Source organism: Gobio gobio, assembly GCF_949357685.1.
Source record: "Gobio gobio genome assembly, chromosome: 22".
NCBI lineage: Eukaryota > Metazoa > Chordata > Actinopteri > Cypriniformes > Gobionidae > Gobio > Gobio gobio.
This window is the reverse complement of record NC_137118.1, coordinates 3,875,317-3,893,683: the sequence shown is the minus strand read 5'-3', so window position 1 is coordinate 3,893,683 and position 18,367 is coordinate 3,875,317. Positions and strand designations below refer to the sequence as shown.

The 18,367-nt window shown below is 37.3% G+C and overlaps 2 protein-coding genes across 2 annotated transcripts in view; both read left to right on the top strand.

Annotated features, from left to right (window-relative positions):
• lhfpl6 (LHFPL tetraspan subfamily member 6) overlaps positions 1-2,346 on the top strand; it is a 116,134-nt gene extending 113,788 nt beyond the window's left edge. The window contains exon 4 of the mRNA XM_079804581.1: positions 1,640-2,346. Coding sequence (XP_079660707.1) covers positions 1,640-1,758 — 119 coding nt within the window. The 3' untranslated portion in view covers positions 1,759-2,346. The remainder of the gene's footprint in view (positions 1-1,639) is intronic.
• Positions 2,347-8,138: 5,792 nt separating this feature from the next.
• Positions 8,139-18,305, top strand: LOC307118658 (cytoskeleton-associated protein 2). The gene is made up of 7 exons (XM_079804370.1): positions 8,139-8,292; positions 9,446-9,519; positions 9,614-10,398; positions 11,313-11,646; positions 11,737-11,797; positions 12,507-12,813; positions 17,353-18,305. Exons 2-7 carry the CDS (start codon positions 9,496-9,498, stop codon positions 17,639-17,641), a joined length of 1,800 nt encoding a protein of 599 aa, XP_079660496.1. The 5' UTR covers positions 8,139-8,292; positions 9,446-9,495; the 3' UTR covers positions 17,642-18,305.
• Positions 18,306-18,367: the final 62 nt, after the last annotated feature.

The window sequence follows — 18,367 nt, the reverse complement described above, 5'->3', positions numbered from 1 at the left end:
AATAAAACAGTCACTCACACATACAAAAAAAAGGAATTAAATGAGCCAATAACTGGACAATTTAAAATAAAAAAAGGGGGGAAAAAAGTTGTTAAAATATGCAGCCATTGAGTTCTATCGCCATCTACTGGCAAATGATATTTCAGCGTTAAAAAGAAATGAATACCATCATAGGTCACCAGATGTCACCAAAGTCACTTTTAGATTTTGGCTCTCTGGACTTGCTGATATGATTTTTTTTTACTGAAGTTAAAGAAATATTAAATATAACATAAAAATAAGCATATTTTACATAAAGATATGGTACTTTTAGAGGTAAATAAATTCATTAATACCCCAAAAATCACAAAAAAGGCATAAATTGATAGAATTCATTTGATCAAAGATGGGGATATAACTAGACATGTGCCGGTAAACGGTAATACGATATACCGCAATAATGAACATGCACAATATTGTTATCGTGGGCACTTCAAAATACAGTGAATAATTATTTATTACGAATTATTCAGATTTTTAGAATGTATTTTACGAATACTTTACCCATCAACCGTTTAAAATGAACAACGCGTCAAAGAGGAACGCGCACTGATGTAAACAGACCGTTCATGAGCCGAGCACATGGCGGAAGGCGCACTGAAGTGCACATTCACTTTCAGACAGCAGAGGGCGCTGATGGAACAGCAGACATACAGCCGTTTCCCCAGTAACCACAATTCGGTGCTCATCATCACATAACCTAATACTTAAAGACGTAAAGTCATTTTCAAACTTAATTTTTTTTTTTTAAGTTTTAAATGACATGCCCTAGATATTGTTTGAATATGTTCTGACTGTTGTTCAATCACACACTTTACAATATGGCTCCATTATTTAACATTAGTTCATTCATTAACAAACTGAAAATGAAAAATACTTCTAAATTAATCTTAGTTAAAATGTACATTTCAGCATTTAATAACACATTATTAAAATCAAAAGTTGTAACTGGATTATTTAATGGACCTGAGCTTACACTAACAGTTGCTTTTTTAAACTAACATTATCAAAGAAGAATAACTTCTGTAAAAATGTAGCTATTCGCTCTTTGTTAATGTTAATGCTTTAACTGGCGAGACATTATTGTAAAGTGTTACCTATTGTTCTTTATAATTCTTTAGCACTTTAATCTTCAAATATTTGTTTACTTTATACATTTTTGTGTATTGCTTTATTGTATTTAAATGTTTGGTTCTTTTGTTATAAGAAAGTTTTTAAACCTGTTATAGTATGACAACACTCTTTTTGCAACTTTTTTTTTTTAAATATCGTGATAATACCGTATACCGTGATAAAAGCTTCAGCAATTAATCGCAACATGAAAATTTGATACCGGCACATGCCTAGATATAACATTTATAAAAAAAATAATTTTGGAATCACACTTGTGGCCTTCGTGCCCAAATGTTTCCATGAGGGCGGGATTAAGGGCTGTTATGCGAGGGTGGCTTGTGGGTTAAATGCAAAATCAAAATTTTTACAAATGTAATGAATAAAAAAAAAAATTTGCACCATGGCTAAAATACATGAAAACATTTTTTAATTTATGTTTAAAAATAAGTAAGCCGATTATTGAATATCTGGTTTGTGTGTCTTCCAGGTTCTTGTGAGATCGGATGGGCGTATTACTGCACCGGGGCCGGGGCCGTGCTGGCCATGCTCTTGTGCACGTGGATGGCCTGTTTCGCAGGGAAGAAACAGAAACACTACCCTTACTAAACATGAGGAAGACAAACATCAGTGGAGGAAACTATGAGCACCACATACACGGGCATGACTGTCATTCTCCGATTCAGAGAGCTTGTACATCCAGTGCGCTTCCCACTTATCATACTCAAGGAGACATGGCTCAACGTTGACCTTTCCTCGGCAGTTCCCACTTGAGATTTTTCCTGCGCCTGACCTTTGACCTGCATTGGAATCTTTTGCATTTAAAGTGATATTGACTTTTGACCTTTTGTGCTCGAAAGGACTGTATTACTCTCATTTATCTGTTGTGTTTGTGTAAGAACAGTATTCTTGGTGGCTTAAGTACATTGTGATATTATAATAACCTATTCAATATTATGCATTCATTCATGTCCTGTTATTGACTTAAATGTCTCCGCTGCAATAATATACAACTCAAACGGACTGTGTGTTTGCTAATTGTATGTTTGACAATATATTGTCTGATATATTTGTTTGTTATTTACAACTTTTATATAACACATCATGCATAAACGTCCATTTTATTTCACTGTATTTGTAAATAAATACTGCGATTTAAACTCAGTCGTTGAGCATAAATATTTGTGTTTTTAAGTTAAAGCTTAAACAGAGACTTTCTTATCTGCATGTGTATTTTTAACCTGCATGTATCTTTCTCTTTTTGAATGATGGATTGCCTAGTGTTAATTTCCGACAGGGTGATGCAGTGCTGAAGAATTCGCCGCTGGAATGCGAAACTGCAGGGATGATGTAAAGGCTGATCAGAAGTTATTGACGATCTGCTGTTCCCGTTTAGCACTATAAGCAAACCGTCACACACGTGCTGCAGTCAGCTGTTGTTTTAGGAATGAAAATGCCTGTGTGGGATTACACATTTAAGAATCTGTATAAGATCTGGTAATCCTGACATAACATAACATGAAAAAATATACACAATATTTAGCAAGAGTATCAGAGCAACTGTAACAATGATGATTTTAGGCAAAATGCCTGAAAAATCAAATACAATCACTCGTAATGTGATTTAATGGTTTAACACTTTTGACCAATAGGTGGCGCTTTTACAAAACTGATGTGGTGTGATCAGAGTAAGGTGACACAGGCAAAGTTTGGTGTCAATATGTCAAAGCATTGCAGAGATACAGCCTCAAGAGACATTTTGGCTTCATGCCTCAAATTTATAGCTGCGGTATACAAAAACGGTTTTGTCTATCGACACGAAATCCATAACTTTTTGTCGGCATGGTCTAAAGATGATGTTTAAATTTGGTGAAAATTGGACCGACGGTCTTGGAGGAGTTCTAAAAAGTAGGTTTTTAAAGAAAATCAAAATGGCTGACAGGAAGTTCGGCCGAATATGGCAAATTTGATATATATGTTCTCGGCATGACCCAAGGAGACGAATGAAACACGTTTCATTACAATAGGCTAATGTAATCAAAAGTTATGAGCATTTTTGGAAATTTTGTTATAACTTGATTCTGCCCCGAAACTTTTTGAGTACTTTTAAGACATGATGCCGAAGACACATACCAAGTTTCGTAATGATATCCCAATGCATTCGTAAATATAGAATTTTTTGACAAAATTCAAAATGGCTTATGTGCAAAATGTTCGATATGGGAAAATTGGGTATCATTCGACTCTGCATGCTGCACCGAATCTAAAGAACCACTTTATGATGGGTTTTTTTTGGCCAAAGCATTAAGAAGTTACATAAGCAAAAATAACTATTTTTGTATCTGAAGACCACTAGGTGGCACTGTGCCGAAACGCTGCAGGTAGCCTCAGGTCGTGGTTGTCATAACACACACCAAGTTTGGTCAGAATACACTAAAGCGTTGCGGCAATACAGCTTCACATTGGCGGGCACTTCGTCAAATTCGTTCTGAAGATGATCTGGTTAAATTTTCTTGAAAATCGGAGCAACGCCCTCGGAGGAGTTAAAAAAGTATGTTTTTCTGAAAATTCAAAATGCCGGAAAAAAAATTTTAATAATGGAAAATGATGTCATAGGTTGCAATCGAATCATCTTGAGCCAAGGAATCAGAGGAAAACAAGAATTTTAGTACCTACGGTTCAAAAGCTATTTGCACTGTAATGTAAATCAAAGTTTGGACAGGTGGTGGCGCTAGAGGGATTGAGTTAGAGACTCCAGATTTGCTGTGGTGAATGTTTGGAGTGTCCTCTATCAGTGTGCCAAATTTCAACTTTTTACCATATGGTTCTATGGGCTGCCTGCCATAGACTCAATAGCCGAAGAAGAAACGGAAGCATAATAATAATAAGAACGGCAACGGATACAATAGGTGACTACACACTTTTGGTGCTTTGCTCTTAACTACGTCAGTTCCTGTTCTCTTTATTGTAAGTCAAATGAGTCAGATTGCTGAGACTCTCACCTTTTGTCTTTAATGGCTCTTGGAGCCTGTCCTGTTTTCTGAATAGTTTCGCTGATTGGATTAGGATTGGTGATACTAGAGTCTGATCCTTCCTATAACTGGACACTTCATTTGCATGCTTTGTTTAAGGTCATCAGCTAAATGTCTCCATGTCTAAGCACTGCCTCCTAAAATCTGTATAAACTACAATATACACGGCCTTAGTTGGGCTTGATGACTGCAGAAAATGAATAAGACGAACGGTTATTGATAATCACAGCATTTCATCAAACCCTGGTTTAACACTTGCCTGAGGTGAGGAAAGGTTCAAATCTTTTCCTGCTTGATTAAGCTAAACCTGTCAGTGAGAAGGTGGAGAGCTGCAGTAAATGCAAGACAACAGAAAATCAATGTCGCACATGGTGGAGTTTTGACAAATGTCTCACTTTGTTCAGCAAAGACCAGCAGAATCTGGCAGACTTCAGGGAAAACAAGCTGTCTGTATGAATTAAGCTCATCTCACCACTGCTCTGTGATGTCTTCTTACCTCAGTAGTTTTGTTGGAGACTTCACTCTCACTTTGGTCCATGTCCCATTGCTCCTACTGTCTTTGTATCAAAATCTAAAGCCGTTCTGAATCCATCCCGGTTTAAGGAGCTCAAGCATTTAAAGCAGCAGATGACAAAATTGCTTATTATAAGCAGAGCGTTATTGTGCATTGGTATATATAGTTATCGTTCTCAGTGTGAACGTGTCTTAATAATAATAATGATGAACTTACCTGAGGTCTTTTTCACTACAATGAATAACTGAAGTCTGGAGTACACTATTAAAATTGGTTCCATTTTCAACATACCAGGCAACATACACTTGCCGATTATGTAAAGGTTACAGAAAAACTGGCCATCATACATTGACCATGGCCATTCTGAACACAACATGCAGAAATACATCTTACATCTTCATGAAATCACAGACAGACTCGATGATGGTGAGATCAGATCAGACCGGCTGTTGTCAGACTCCTTGTGCATACAAAAATCTCACTCAATTATTACAATTAATGGAACTGTTTGGAAATGTAAACTGATATTTCCTACTTGACAGTGTTGTAGTCAAGACCACCTAATCCCGGACCAAGTTGAGACCAAGACCAAGACCAAGACCAAGACCAAGACCAAGACCAAGACCAAGACCAAGGCAGGGCGAGACCAAGTAAAGACCAAGCCCCAAACAAGACAAGACAAAACAAGACAGAGATCGAGATCGAGACCAAGACCAAGACCAAGACCAAGACCAAGACCAAGACCAAGACCAAGACCAGACCAGCACTCCTTAACTTCATAAAGATCCACATTACTTAATGAGAAATGACTTATTTTAAATCAATAAACATTTAGAATAAGACACTATATATAGAGCTGTTATGCCAATCAAATTAAATCAAAATATGAAACAAAATTCATCTTTGCACTGGTGGTGGCACAGAAGATGCATCTGAATTGTTAAATTACAAATACATCAACAATTTTGAGAATAATGTTAAAAAAAAAGTGCAGTCGTGTTCAAATTTGTGAAAACAGCTCTCTTGCTCTTGTGATATTGCTTAATTATATCACGTTATAATATAAAAATTATAAATTTTTGCAACAATATTTTGAATTTTGTGAGCATTTGTATCAATTTTGGTTTCATTTTTGATGCAGTCAGTTTTACATCCAACATCCACATTAATGATGCTAATAATTAAATCAGACAATGCACCGGCAATTTATTCATACCCCGTTGTAGCACTCGTGGTCTTGACCGGTCTTGAAACAAAATCCTCTAAATCTGAGACCAAGACAAGACCAAGACCAAGACCTTCAAAAAAATGGTCTTAAGACCAGTCTCGAGTGCTACAACACTACTACAGCAAGAGATATAAATAACTGGCTTAAAACTGTTTTTTCTTGCTGAAAATACTAACGTGCCTGAGAGTTTTGCACAATATCTCCTCATAAATAAATAAAAATAAAAAAAGTAATAATGTGCATGGATAATTTATTCAATTATATCATGAAAATGATAATTTATAACAAATACTGCAATATTCCATTAAAACAAAACAAGAATGATCAATTTTGATTTAATGGTGACTTTAAGACTCGAGATGCATTTAATTTGAAACAAAAATGAGCACGTCTGCAGTGTGAGATACTATAGACATGATGGTAGCACTTCTATTATCCTCACAGAAGTTGTCTGATAGTGACAAGGTTTAGTGTTAGTGTAGATTAAATACACTACAGGGAACGGTTGGTTTAGTTTTTGGCTTGATGTTTAGAGCATATGGTTGTCACCATATGTGAATTTTGAAGAGCTACTCTAAATAAAGATGTTTCTATTTTTAAAGGTGAGAAAGCCTTGTTTCATTATAAGGTTTTTTTTCTCCTGTAACAAAAGGACTGAATAACATTTAAATATTACATTTAAAAATACATATTTAAAAATAAGTAAACATTTGCATACTCATAGCAACATTAGATATTAAAGGCACAATACGTGAGATTTTTTGGATTAAAATATCCACTAGAACAATGTTATATATTTTGTTGACGTGTACTTACAAGAATGTTTAAATCCAGAGAAATCAGTGATTTAGGACGTTGCCTATCAATGACATCACACCCACGTTACCCTCGATTTCCGGTTTTATTTTGTAGAAACCACGGAAACACCAAAGACGCTTTAATATATGATGTGTTTTATTAGACACTGTTTGGATCATTGATGGACAGAAACTAATGATTGTTTTCCAGCTCAACACAGTTTGTCTGATTGTGTAAATCTGGTGTTGTTGATTTACCGCGAGTGCCATGTTTTATCGCCTAATATGATCTCGCTCACTGTTGAATGCACAAAGTAGCATTATAACATCACTTTAACACACTCAGATGTGTGTAATATGATAAAACAGCGCTGCGTTACACACACACATGAGCGGAAGAAGCGGAAGCGCTCGTCTGACAGAATAAAAGCTCCGCCAAATCAAGACGTCATCAAGCTAAACCTTTGTTTTGAATAAGCGACAATACATCTAGCAGCAAAAAATTACATATTGTGCCTTTAAGTAGGTCCATATCCATTTTAAATCGTATTGTAGGCTACATAACAGAAACCAATGCTTTTCACCGCACATTTCCACTTAAACAGAATAACCAAAATGCTGATTGTGCTTATCCAACCAGTTTCTTTTTGGTCCCAGACACACAATTACCGACAGGGTAAATTTGTTTCCCTTCTTTATTTAAAATTAATAAAGAGCAGAAATTACCATACATGTGTGACAGACCTCACATAATCATGCAGTCAGCAGAATGTCTCATGAATTAAATATTGCATTAATTAAAGTGGAACCCTCGAGGGAAGCAATTTGAGGTCACAGTTGGAGTCATATAAGCTCCTATTTACTCATTATCACATCCTGGAATGAAGGCACATTTTACAGTCATGCTGTTTCAATGGGTTTCTAATATTCAGAGCTGGTTAGAGCATCAAGATTGTGGAATCGTTTGCCATCTAGTGGCTGAATGTTATTTTTAATTCACTTGACTTGTGGTCAGGAGAACACGTGAACTGTCAATACGTCCAAACTTTTCAATCGAGTACATAAATAGAGAAATATATAAAAATATTCAAAGATATGCTACATCCGCCATGTTGGATTTGTCATTGTCCTTGCACGTATGTTATTTGACTAACAAAAACCATTAACATTGTTTACTTCTTATCTTTCTTTTCATACATTTTTTTCATACTTTGCATTAAACATTAATGAGATTAGACTGAAATTGAGGGCAACTGGGTTCGGCCAAGACACTGGGCAGTTATTAGAGGAATTTTATTTTGGTTCAAAACAGAGCAGAGGCAGCACCCAGTTTTCGGAAAAAGGGCGGGGCCGACTCGATTTTTATCACGTGATCAGAAGTAGCCAATACAATTCGTCGGCTAGAGTGACTCACAAACGGTCATCGCCAATCCGCGCTGATTCTGAGCTCAAATCTGTTTGAAAGCGCGTGCGCTGTACTTGAATGTTAGGAGAATTGCTCTTCAAAATCATTTTTTAAACGGAGATCCTTATAATTGTCTTTCCTGACTGACTGAAGAAGCCTCAGATAACGTGAGTAGATGTTGTTTTGTCAACCGTTATCAGTGTTTTGTGAGTATTGGCGTGATTTGTATCTTTCTGAAGCGTGTTAGAATAACTCGCTGATTGTCTTTATATGTTTTTCTCCTAACGTTACTTGGGATCTAACGTTAGCGTCGTCAGATAGAGAAATATATTCGTCATAAATATTGACAAATCTAGCCTTCACTTCAATGATGAATTAATTGAGACTAGTGTATTGCATATTTTGTTAATCTCATATGTATTAAATGCAGGAGTCTTGCAGTTTCGGGGTGTTGTCAGCTATTAATACCAACTCGTTTAAAAAGTCCCCCAAAATATATATATATATATATATAAAAAAAACTTATATAATATTATATATTTATTTTTATATATTGATTAAATAAATATATATAATAAATAAATAAATTATATATATTTATATATAATTTATTTATTTTATATATATATATAAAAAACTTATATAATATTATATATTTATTTTTATATATTGATTAAATAAATATATAAAATAAATAAATAAATTATATATATTTATATATAATTTATTTATTTTATATATATATATATATATATATATATATTTATTTATTTATTTTTATATATTTATAAAATAAATATAAAAAATAAAATTATACACACATATATTACAGATTATTTTTATATATTTATAAAATAAATATAAAAAATAAAATTATACACACATATATTACAGATTATATTTTATATTATATACACACACACCAGTTGTTATTGTTCTATTATAATAAAATTAAAACAAGAATAACAAAATTACTAAAACTTAAACACAAATTAAGAGCTAATTTAGTCTATTAATAAAAACTATTAGTATAAAAAACTAAAATAAATAAACGCACGCATATAAATAAATACACACATACACACACACACACACATACATATAATATATGTGTGTGTGTGTATTTATATTCTATACACAGAGAGAGACATGAAAATAAGTGACTTTGCCGTGTCTAACAGTGTGCATGAATCACATTTTAGCAGCTTGAAGTGGAAATGTTGCTGTTTTAAAAACTATAGGCAGGTAAAGTTGAGACCAGATTTTCTTGTTTTGCTTGTTTGACCATTATAACCATTATAACACTGTGCTGTTCTGCAGGGAAGATCATCCTCTTTGAAGAACTGTCCTTGCACTGGTAAACGCACAGAATGGAGTCAGTGGTGATGAGAAAGGTAAAACTGTATTTTGTGAAGCAGACCAGCTCTTTCATAGAGTCAGACGATGTATTTCTCACATGTGTTTTGCTCTTTTATTACTTCCATTCAGGGTAACAAGGAGAACACTAAACCAGTTTGTGGCCCAAAAAAACAAGTCGGCAGTATTGCATCAAAACAAAGAGTGATTCTTCAGTCGAAGAATGATGTTAAGGAGGATAACTCTGGAAGAAGAGAGAAGGAAAAGGATGCGAGACCGAAGAAAACAAATGATGCTGATTCTACGAAGCGCAACACACTAAGCCAGGCCTTCCGTACGCAGCAGACTGTACGACACCGGAAGCTGGTGGAAGAAGTTCAAAAACCACCTTCTACTGTCTCTGCCATTCAGAAATCCAAACCTGGTACGTATAAAGGCCGCGTGGTGCAGTCCAAAATTGACTGTTTCAGAAAACCCAGTGGTGATGTGAAGGCCACAGAAAAGAAAGTGATTCCAAAACCGGATGCGACCAGACCAAAACCTCAATTCCCTAAAGTCCGGTCCAAGTCTGTTACGTCCCTGCCGGCGTCCACTAAACCCAGAGTCAACTCTTCTTTGTCATCTAGACCGAAATCTGTTTCTGATGTCCCACTGAATGCCACTGAAAAACCAGTCCAGAAGTCCAATTCCCATAAACCGATGCTTCAAAAGGTCCCTCAAGCAGGTGGCCCTCGGGATCGAGTTCCTCCCAGGCCAGCCCCTTTAGCTACAGGGCGCTCGGCCATCAGCAGACCCATCGCTTCAAAGAAAGAGGTGGCGAAACCCAAAGCGGCCACCGCTGAGCAGAATGTCCGCAGACCGGTCACAAGTAAAATCAGCCACTACAAAGTGCAAATGGAGACGGCTGAAGAGAGAAGGTGAGTTGTGTACACTGCCATTGAAAAGTCGGGGTCAGTAAGATTATTATAATTAAAAAGAAGACAAAGAAACTGATTATTCAGCATGGGTGCATTAAAGGCACAATGTGTAATATTTTTGGGTTAAAATATCCAAAAAAACACCAGAACAGTGTTATATATTTTTTTGACTTGTGTACTTACAAGAATGTTTGAATCCAGAGAAATCAGCGATTTTAACCAGGACGTCGCCTATCAATGACATCACACCCGCGTTACCCTCGATTTCTGTGGTTAGCTTTGGTACAGAGTACCGTAAAATTATGGTATTGGTACCGACTACTGGAATTTTGGTACCGTGACATCCCTACCGCCTGATATGATCTCGCTCACTGCAGTGTGAACAAGTGTCTCATAGTAGCACAGAACGAACGCACAGAGTAGCATTATAACATCACTTTAACACATCTCAAATAAAACCTCGCTGCGTTACCACACACACACACACACACGAGTGGAAGAAGCGGAAGCGCTCGTCTGACAGAATAAAAGCTCTCGAGCCACGTGTCGTGCTAATCTCTCATTAGCAATCGCTCCAGCGGCCTCGTTCCACTCCACACTACAGTAACGTTAATACATTTTTAATACGTTCGCTCATCCATGAATATGATTTCTGCCCGAGTCCCGTCTGATTCTTTTCCACCATCTTTTACTTCAAATTGTATAAATAAATAAAAAATAATCAAATAAATGCAGCCTTGGTGAGCATAAGAGACTTAAACGTAACAACCAAAATTTTGAACAGTTGTGTATTTTAGAAACTTCAGTCATAACCTGCATGCATAACATTATCAATTTTAGCTGGACAAGTGTAACTGATAACAGAGGATATATTGATGTGGTTTCCTAATGTTTCATTTATATTCTGCTTTCAGAGCAAAGCTTGCAGAGTGGCTGGCGTCTAAGGGAAAGGCTCTGAAGAGGCCTCCGGTGTCAGAAAAGTCGGCAACCTTTTCACAAAAACCAGCTCCACAGCCTAAAACTGGAGCCAAAGCCACAATCGATGCGCAGTCTAAGCCGGTCACCCAGGCTGAGGCTGTAAAACCAACCCCTGCATTGCAGACCGACAACCAAACTGATGATCTCAAAGTCCCTGATGATAAACCAGTGTGTTCTAGCGGATCAAGCAATATTATGAACACCACGCTAGACTTGCTGGACAACAGTGACATGGATCTGCCGGTCGACCCAGAGATAAGAATGGAGTCGGTAAGAACCATAAGAGCGTCTAATTTTTCACATACACACATAGTCGATCATGTGTATTGTCATTTTATAACTGTAATTTCTGTTTTGCAGTTGGTGATGAACTTGTGTGATAAACTAGAGGCAATGGAGACGCCCTCATCATGTGAAGGTGGTGAGTCTCATGAGGATTCTTTATGCAAAAATTGCAAATTAATCGGTGAGTTCGCCAAAAAATTAATTCCTCTCCCTCATGTCGTTCCAAACCCGTCAGACCTTCGTTCATCTTCAGAACACAAATGAAGATATTTCTGATGAAATCCGAGAGCTTTCTGACCCCTCCATCGATTTAATGACCACTTTCAAGGTCCAGAAGGAAGTAAAGACCTCTTTAAAATCATTCATGTGACTCCAGTGGTTCGACCTTAAGCGTCAAGAATACTTTTGTGCGCAAAAAACGAATAAAAATAATGACTTTATTCAACAATCTCTTCTCTTCCATGTGTCTCTTACGCTGTTGCAGAGCTTCCGGGTTCTACATCAGAACGCCGAATCATTATTGGCCGACACTGTTCACATGTGCACAACGATGCATGTGTGTGGCGCATGGGCTAGCCAATAATAAGCCGCCGTTCTTACGTAGAACCCGGAAGTGCTGCACTTTGTTTACTACGTCAACAGCGTAGATTTCATCAGAAATATCTTAATTCGTACTCTGAAGATGAACGAAGGTCTTACGGGTTTGGAATGACATAAGGGTGAGGAATTAATGACAGAATTTTCATTTTTGGGTGAACTAACCCTTTAATACTAGTATAGTATTACTAGAGTAAACCAATTTGTAGGCATGATGTGATTTTTCATGTTTTGCCCATTCTCGACAGGCATAAATGCTGACAAAGTGGATGCATTGGCAGAGGAAACAATGGAAGGGCAAGTGGAGGAGCACGAAATGGATAAAGTGTTTGAAATTCTGGAAGAGGAAGAACTGGGGGATGAGGATGACTCGGAAAGCGACATTACAGAAGACACCAAGAAGGCTGGTATAAAGAATGACGATCAGGAGCCCAAGGAGAAAAAGCCATTTGAGAGTGAAGATGACAGTGATGAGGAGATGAGGAGTGCCACTCCAGAGATGGCTGGGGCTTCCATTGTGAAGTACAATGTGAAAACGACTCCATATCTGCAAAGGTGAGTTAGGGGGAATTTAATGGTTTGTACAAAGACTCGTTCAAGTATATTATTGTCTGCACCAACTGACAATAATGTTCTGTTTATTAAAACCGCGGTGCTGCTGTTATGCAGTCTGCCACTTTAAATGCTTGACCTCTATAACGTGTGGTGGATTCTAATTGGCTGTCAATAGCCTCTTTTCCACTGTTGGGCCAGTGCAAGCCAGGGCTTTTAACGGGCCGTGCTGAGCTAATATCCTCGGACCTGTAGCACCAAGCCCAAAATCACACTGCATTTCCACCTTCAGGCTAGAAGCTCCGCAGCGCGTCACTAAAACTTGCCCGTAACACGCCTCTCTAGAACAATGTCACACTATTATTTCACCAATGAATGGAAGTTTTATCAGAAAACTAATAGATGAATTCACTGGAAAATGGCGAGATCGCAAAACGAACATGATAAAAAGGGCTGTTTGTTGCCATTTTTGTTGTTTACTTAAAGATTTAAAACCCAAGTATCGATGTTTTACAATCATGAGTGATGCATTGATCATAATTAATTCATTTGTGTCATGATTGCACATTAGTCCCACAGACATAAAGTGGTATTTACTGTTATTTCACAAAAGAAAGAGGACATGCGTACTTATTCAGTCGCATCTGCTTCTGTTTATTTGTAGTCACAGGGGAGCATGTTTACATCACATTTAGAAAGAGGGATCATTTCTACATATTTCCACCAGAAATACGACCTGAGGAGCTTTAACACTCTCTCCAATGACAGTCTTACAGTTAAAGGGTTAGTTCACCCAAAAAGGAAAATTCTGTCATTAATTACTCACCCTCATGTCGTTGGACACCCGTAAGACCTCCGTTCATCTTCGGAACACAAATGAAGATATTTTAGTGTAAATCCGATGGCTCTGAAAGGCCTCCATTGGCACAATGCACTTTACACTCTCAAGACCCATAAAAGGTACTAAAGACGTCGTTACAAAGTCCATCTCACTACAGTGGTTCTAAAATAACTTTATGAAGTGACAAGAATAGTTTTTGTGCGCAAAAAAAACCCTAAATAACGACTTGTATAGTGATGACGATTTCAAAACACGGCATCATGAAGCTTCGAAGTGTTATGAATCGGTGAGTCGATTCAGCGGTTTGGATCGCCAAAGTCACATGATTTCTGCAGTTTGGTGATTTGACACGTGATCCGAATCATGAATCGACTCGCTGATTCATAACACTTCAAAGCTTCATGATGCCGTGTTTTGAAATCGTCATCACTATATAAGTCGTTATTTAGGGTTTTTTTTGTGCACAAAAACTATTCTCGTCACTTCATAAAGTTATTGTAGACCCACTGTAGTGAGATGGACTTTGTAACGACGTCTTTAGTGCCTTTGATGGGTCTTGAGAGTGAAAAGTGCATTGTGCCAATGGAGGCCTTTCGGAGCCATCGGATTTCAACTAAAATATCTTAATTTGTGTTCTGAAGATGAACGGAGGTCTAACGGGTGTCGGAACGACATGAGGGTAAGTAATTAATGACAGAATTTACATTTTTGGGTGAACAAACCCTTTAAGTTATATTTTCAGTCAGAGAAACAGAGGAAGCTCCCGAAAAACCAGAGTAGCTTTATTTTATGAGATGCAGACCCTGTCCACACGAACACGGGTATTTTCAAAACCGCAGCTTTTTCTACGCGGTTTGGCTGTTCGTCCACACGCAAACGCAGTATCTGATTACTGAAACCAGACTTTTTTGAAAACTCCGGCCAGGGTGAAGATTTTTTAGAAACTCCGGTTAGAGTGTTGTCGCGTGGACGGTGAAACCGGAGATTTCGGCTTAAGTCGAAGTGTGCGCCATTCTCTCCTTTGTTTGACGTCAGATTGTGCGCCATTATCTCTTTTATTTAGCTACATGAGTCGAGTCTATGCAATGGCGGACGTAGCTTTTAATAACTCCGCTAACAGCACTTATCACATGTATACAGATACATGTGCAGTTATCTCATTGTATTGCAGAACAGAGGTGCCAGAATTCAATAATACAAAATAGTAAGGCAAGTGTGTGAAGCTACAGTCCACTTGTGCCCTGCCCCTATGTATATACAGTTACCTGTCACTGAGTCCAAAGTAAACTTGTAGAAGGGTTTCACTGAGCCCATGGCATTCCTCAGTGCATCAGTGCCGTGGATGGGACCCATGTGGAAATCAGGCAGCCAATCATAGCGTGGTTTTGCGTTTTCATGTGGACAGAGATTTTTTTTTTTAAACCGTGCTTGTGTGGACGCGATTTATTTTTTTAAACGGAGGAAGAAAACCTCTGGTTATAAAAATACCCGTGTACGTGTGGACTAGGCCGCAGAGCTAAATATGGATATCTGACAGTCTGGTATAAAGAGTTGAGATGTACTGACAGATAAAATAAACACACGATTGTGATCGCCTATATTGGCTGATTTCTTCAAGCGGTTGTATTTTCCATGGTTACTATAGTAGCATAGTCTTTTGCATCGCATATAAATATTTCTGCCTTATGCGGTTGATCAGAATCCACATCGGATCACAAACAGAAGTTATTTCAAACACTCGCTGCTGTCTGAAAGTGAGTTTTGAGCTAAAATTATTTTTAAAGTTTTGTTAGCTGGTGTATGAAATCATCCGTGGCGCTGCCGTCTCCAGACTCAGATAAACTCCGCCTTTGTTCATAACCACTCCTCAAGCCTGAGCTGGCCCGCTTTGGACCAAGGTATTCGGCGCGCTAACACTGGCCATTGGCCCAGAGGAAGCTCCGACGAGGCTTGATCAAGCCCTGGAAGTAAAAGTGGAAACGTGACTGGCCTTGGCGCGCACTAGCAGTCCTAGACCATGGAAATGCGGCTATTGTTTTTATCGTTCGTTAGCTAAAAAAAGTTAACGTTATAGCTGTGTTGTGGACTTCCCTATTCTCACTAGGGATGGGAATCGAGAACCAGTTCCAAATTTCCCAGAAGCGTTAAGAAACACGCATTTCGGTTCCACTTATAGTGCGCACAGAACGGCTTCTCAAGGTGAATAATGCGCGATAATGAGTTCTCTTCCTCGTCTTTTTGCACAGCACACGAACGGACACATACACGCACAAATGTCAAAATATTCTGGTAAACACGGTCGGTTATGTCTTAAGACAGTTGAAAAGATGAAAACGTGTGTGTATCGGTATCTGTGCAGCTCTTAAAGTGACAGTGGCAGATTTTCCTGATGCGTCTCTATGATAATGTTAATCAAACTAAAGACAACAAGAAATTTCACTTGCTTTTCTAAACAGAATCACTTTTGTAACTATATTACTGTATTAATACTATATTAAACAAATATAGGCGATAGTAATGTATAGCCTATATTTTATAAATAAAAAGTTTACATTTGATTACAGGTTCTGTACCTGAATACCTGAAAATGTTTATTTTAATCGTATCTTTGTTCTATTCACCCTTTGCCGCGTGTTTGATTTGACAGGCGATCTGACCAATCACATCGCCAAATCTGCCGTTAAAACATAATGGTAACACTTTAGAATAATGGCCATTTAGTTAACATTAGTTAATGTATTAACTAACATGAACTAACCATGAGCAGTACATTTGTTACTGTATTTGTTCATCTTTGTTGACGTTAGTTAATATAAATCCAGCTGTTCATGGTTTGTTCATGTTAGTTCACAGTGCATTAACTAACGTTAACAAGATTTTAATAATGCATTAGTAAATGTTGAAATTAACATTAACAAAGATTAATAAACACTTTATAAGTGCAGTTCATTATTAGTTAATGTTAACTAATGACCATTATTCTAAAGTGTTACCAACATAATTTATTTTAGTGTTCATTCATGTTAATTTGATGCTTATCAATGAACTAGATTCAGGAAAAGATAATCGGTTCATGAGCAGCTTTAACTGAGGCGCTACAGCGATCACGACACATTAAAGAGCCACAAAACGCTATTTATTGTTTACATTTCGTAAAAAATGACAGCAAAGTTGAGACTTTCATATCAAGAGTAACCTGCTCTGTCCTGTCTGTCGGCGTGTTGTCAGTGTCCTCTTTGCTCCGTGATGTATTTTCTCTACGTGAGTGTGTGTGTGTGTGTGTGTGGTGTGAGAGCGCCATGGCTTGTCGGACATAGCAACAGTAACTAAAGGGGGCGGTTCTTTGCGAATGGTCAATTGTATTTTTGTTATTTTTTCATCACCGAGTGTTTGCTTGTCTTTAATGATGCTTGACACTTACATTAGTTAGGCTAGTTGTTTTTGCTGTAGTATTTTTTTAAATCATAGACAAAAGTTCCTAGCCTGTTGATTTTTGTTCATATATTCAGCTACAATTAAATGTTTTGCAATAAGACTTGAATGATATCTACGTTTTTTTTTTTTACCTTATTGGAATCGGTAAGCAGAATCGGAATCGTTAAATTTTGTTAGGCGGAACCGGAAAATTTCTTGTTAAATTAGTTCTTCGTGTGAACAGGCCTTATGATGTTTAAATATTAATTTGTTTTTCTCGTTATTAGTGTGAAAAAGAGAATCGATTGTGAAACTGCACCAGCCAGTGGCTCGCGATGCAAAAGCACCATCAAAGACCTGAAGTTTCTGACGCCTGTGCGACGATCAACACGAATCCAGCGCAAGTCCTCTCGTCTGCCAGACATGCTGAATGACCACGACGCTTGCATCTCCTCATTGGCTGAGCTGGTGCAGATGGACGATGCAGATGCAAGTGCTTACATCTACAGAAAAAACCCCGCCCTACTGGAAGACCTTCCTGATCAGCCTGGAGACTTTGCAAAAGTATGCAGTTAAGCAATATAAGCTGATACAACACTAATGTCACTTTCAAATCGGACATTTATAGCGTACATAACACCTACATTTGAAGTACTCCATGTGACTTTTGAAAATGCTTTATTTTAATATTTAAGTGTTTGTTGCATTTGGCTGCTATTAATGGCTTAACACTTTAATTTGATTATTAAGCACTATTGTGAAAGTATCTTCTATGCTAACATAAGGCTCATGCAGTGTGTGTGTGTATATATAAAGAGCTATTTTGGTACTTTTAGGCATTTTAACTTAACTCAACACTGCTTTGTTCATTCTGTGAACTTGGACGTTGGGGGAAAAATGGACACGGTTGGAAAAAAAGTAGTTTTGTTTTGTTTTGGGGAGTATCAAAAAAATGAACAAACCAAAGAATGTGTTGCCTTCTGTCATTTCTCTTTGTAAGATGTTCTGAAGTTATTTGTTCAGCTGTTCATGTTCTCACTTTTAAATGTGTAAGTGTTTTTTGTACGTACAGTAAAGTCATTTATCATTTTAATGAACTAAACTTCGTTCTGAGGATTAATTCAACCCACACTAATGACCATGTCTTTTTAAAGGCAAGATGAGCATTCACTGTAACCATTCTTTTAATCACTGCACTATGACATAAAACATCTTAATAAAGAATATTTCAGTGTTATAGAAAATATCCTGTCATTAATAACATACTCGAAATGTTTTTAATTTTCTGATGCACGTATTAAA